We start from the raw sequence: 995 nt of genomic DNA, 5'->3' as shown, positions 1-995 counted from the left end.
CATAGTATATGAGTTCGCGAGATATTTGGTGGAATCTTCAGACAGCGACTCATCAGATAACGAAGAAAATTTATTACTGCTATTATATAAGCCAGAAATAATTTCACATGTCCGCTGTCAAAATTATGTCGAGAACGTTGTAGCTTTATATACTGACAAAGAATTTAAAATGCACTTTCGGTAATAAGTAAGAAGTAATATAAAAAAACTTGATATTTGTAGATTGATTATATATGTCAAAATAAGTGTGATGAAAATTTATGTTTCATAGAGAGAAAGAGAGAGAAAGATTTATTATACTATCAATATAATATATATTTAATTTAAATATATTTTATAACATACATTTATATCATTGAATTAATATTTATAAAAAAATATATATATATAGAATATTAATTGATTTAGAATGAAACGGAATACTTTCCAATTTTTATTGGACTTATTAAGACCCAAATTATGTAAGCAGAGTGAGAGATTTGGTAGAGAACCCATTTCTCCTGAGAAGCAATTACTTATTGCAATATGGATATTGGCTACACCAAATTCTTATAGGTTAAGAACATTACTGAATTATAATAGGAAACTCGTATTGCGAACATTTAACTAATAAACTATTCAGATGTGTTTCAGATAGATTTGACGTAGGTAAAGGTACTGCATGGCGAATTGTGCAGAAGGTAATAAATACCTTGTATACAAACGTAAGAACATTTATACGTTGGCCAAATAGAGAAGAAGCAGAGCAAACTATGGAAACGATAGAAAATCGTTATAGTTTCCCAGGTGTTATTGGTGCAGTAGATGGTACGCATATAAAAATTATTGCACCACAATATCACAGCGAATCATATATTAACAGAAAGGGATTTTGCTCTATTCAATTGCAAGTAAGAGTTAATGTTATTTATAATATTTTAATATTAATTTATGGCCGGTATTTATAGTATCTTATAAGGCGATTTTTGGCGATCGTTTGGTATATGTACCAAGTT

At 28.6% G+C, this 995-nt stretch overlaps 1 protein-coding gene across 1 annotated transcript; it reads left to right on the top strand.

The window, feature by feature from the left end:
* Nucleotides 1-24: 24 nt before the first annotated feature.
* LOC116852620 (putative nuclease HARBI1) lies at nt 25-955 on the top strand. Its single transcript, XM_032833147.1, has 2 exons — nt 25-555; nt 623-955. Exons 1-2 carry the CDS (start codon nt 410-412, stop codon nt 945-947), a joined length of 471 nt encoding a protein of 156 aa, XP_032689038.1. The 5' UTR covers nt 25-409; the 3' UTR covers nt 948-955.
* Nucleotides 956-995: the final 40 nt, after the last annotated feature.

Source organism: Odontomachus brunneus, unplaced genomic scaffold (assembly GCF_010583005.1).
Source record: "Odontomachus brunneus isolate Ranch 3 - 2012 unplaced genomic scaffold, Obru_v1 Obru_scaffold_241, whole genome shotgun sequence".
In the NCBI taxonomy this organism is placed as follows: domain Eukaryota; kingdom Metazoa; phylum Arthropoda; class Insecta; order Hymenoptera; family Formicidae; genus Odontomachus; species Odontomachus brunneus.
This window is presented reverse-complemented; position numbering and strand designations above follow the sequence as displayed.

What these genes read in the sequence shown, in the direction of transcription:
- LOC116852620 (XM_032833147.1), top strand. Translation starts at nt 410, where the DNA reads ATGAAACGGAATACTTTCCAATTTTTATTGGACTTATTAAGACCCAAA. An exon ending in GCTACACCAAATTCTTATAG is followed by an intron (nt 556 to 622) that starts GTTAAGAACATT and finishes TAAACTATTCAG; the next exon opens with ATGTGTTTCAGATAGATTTG.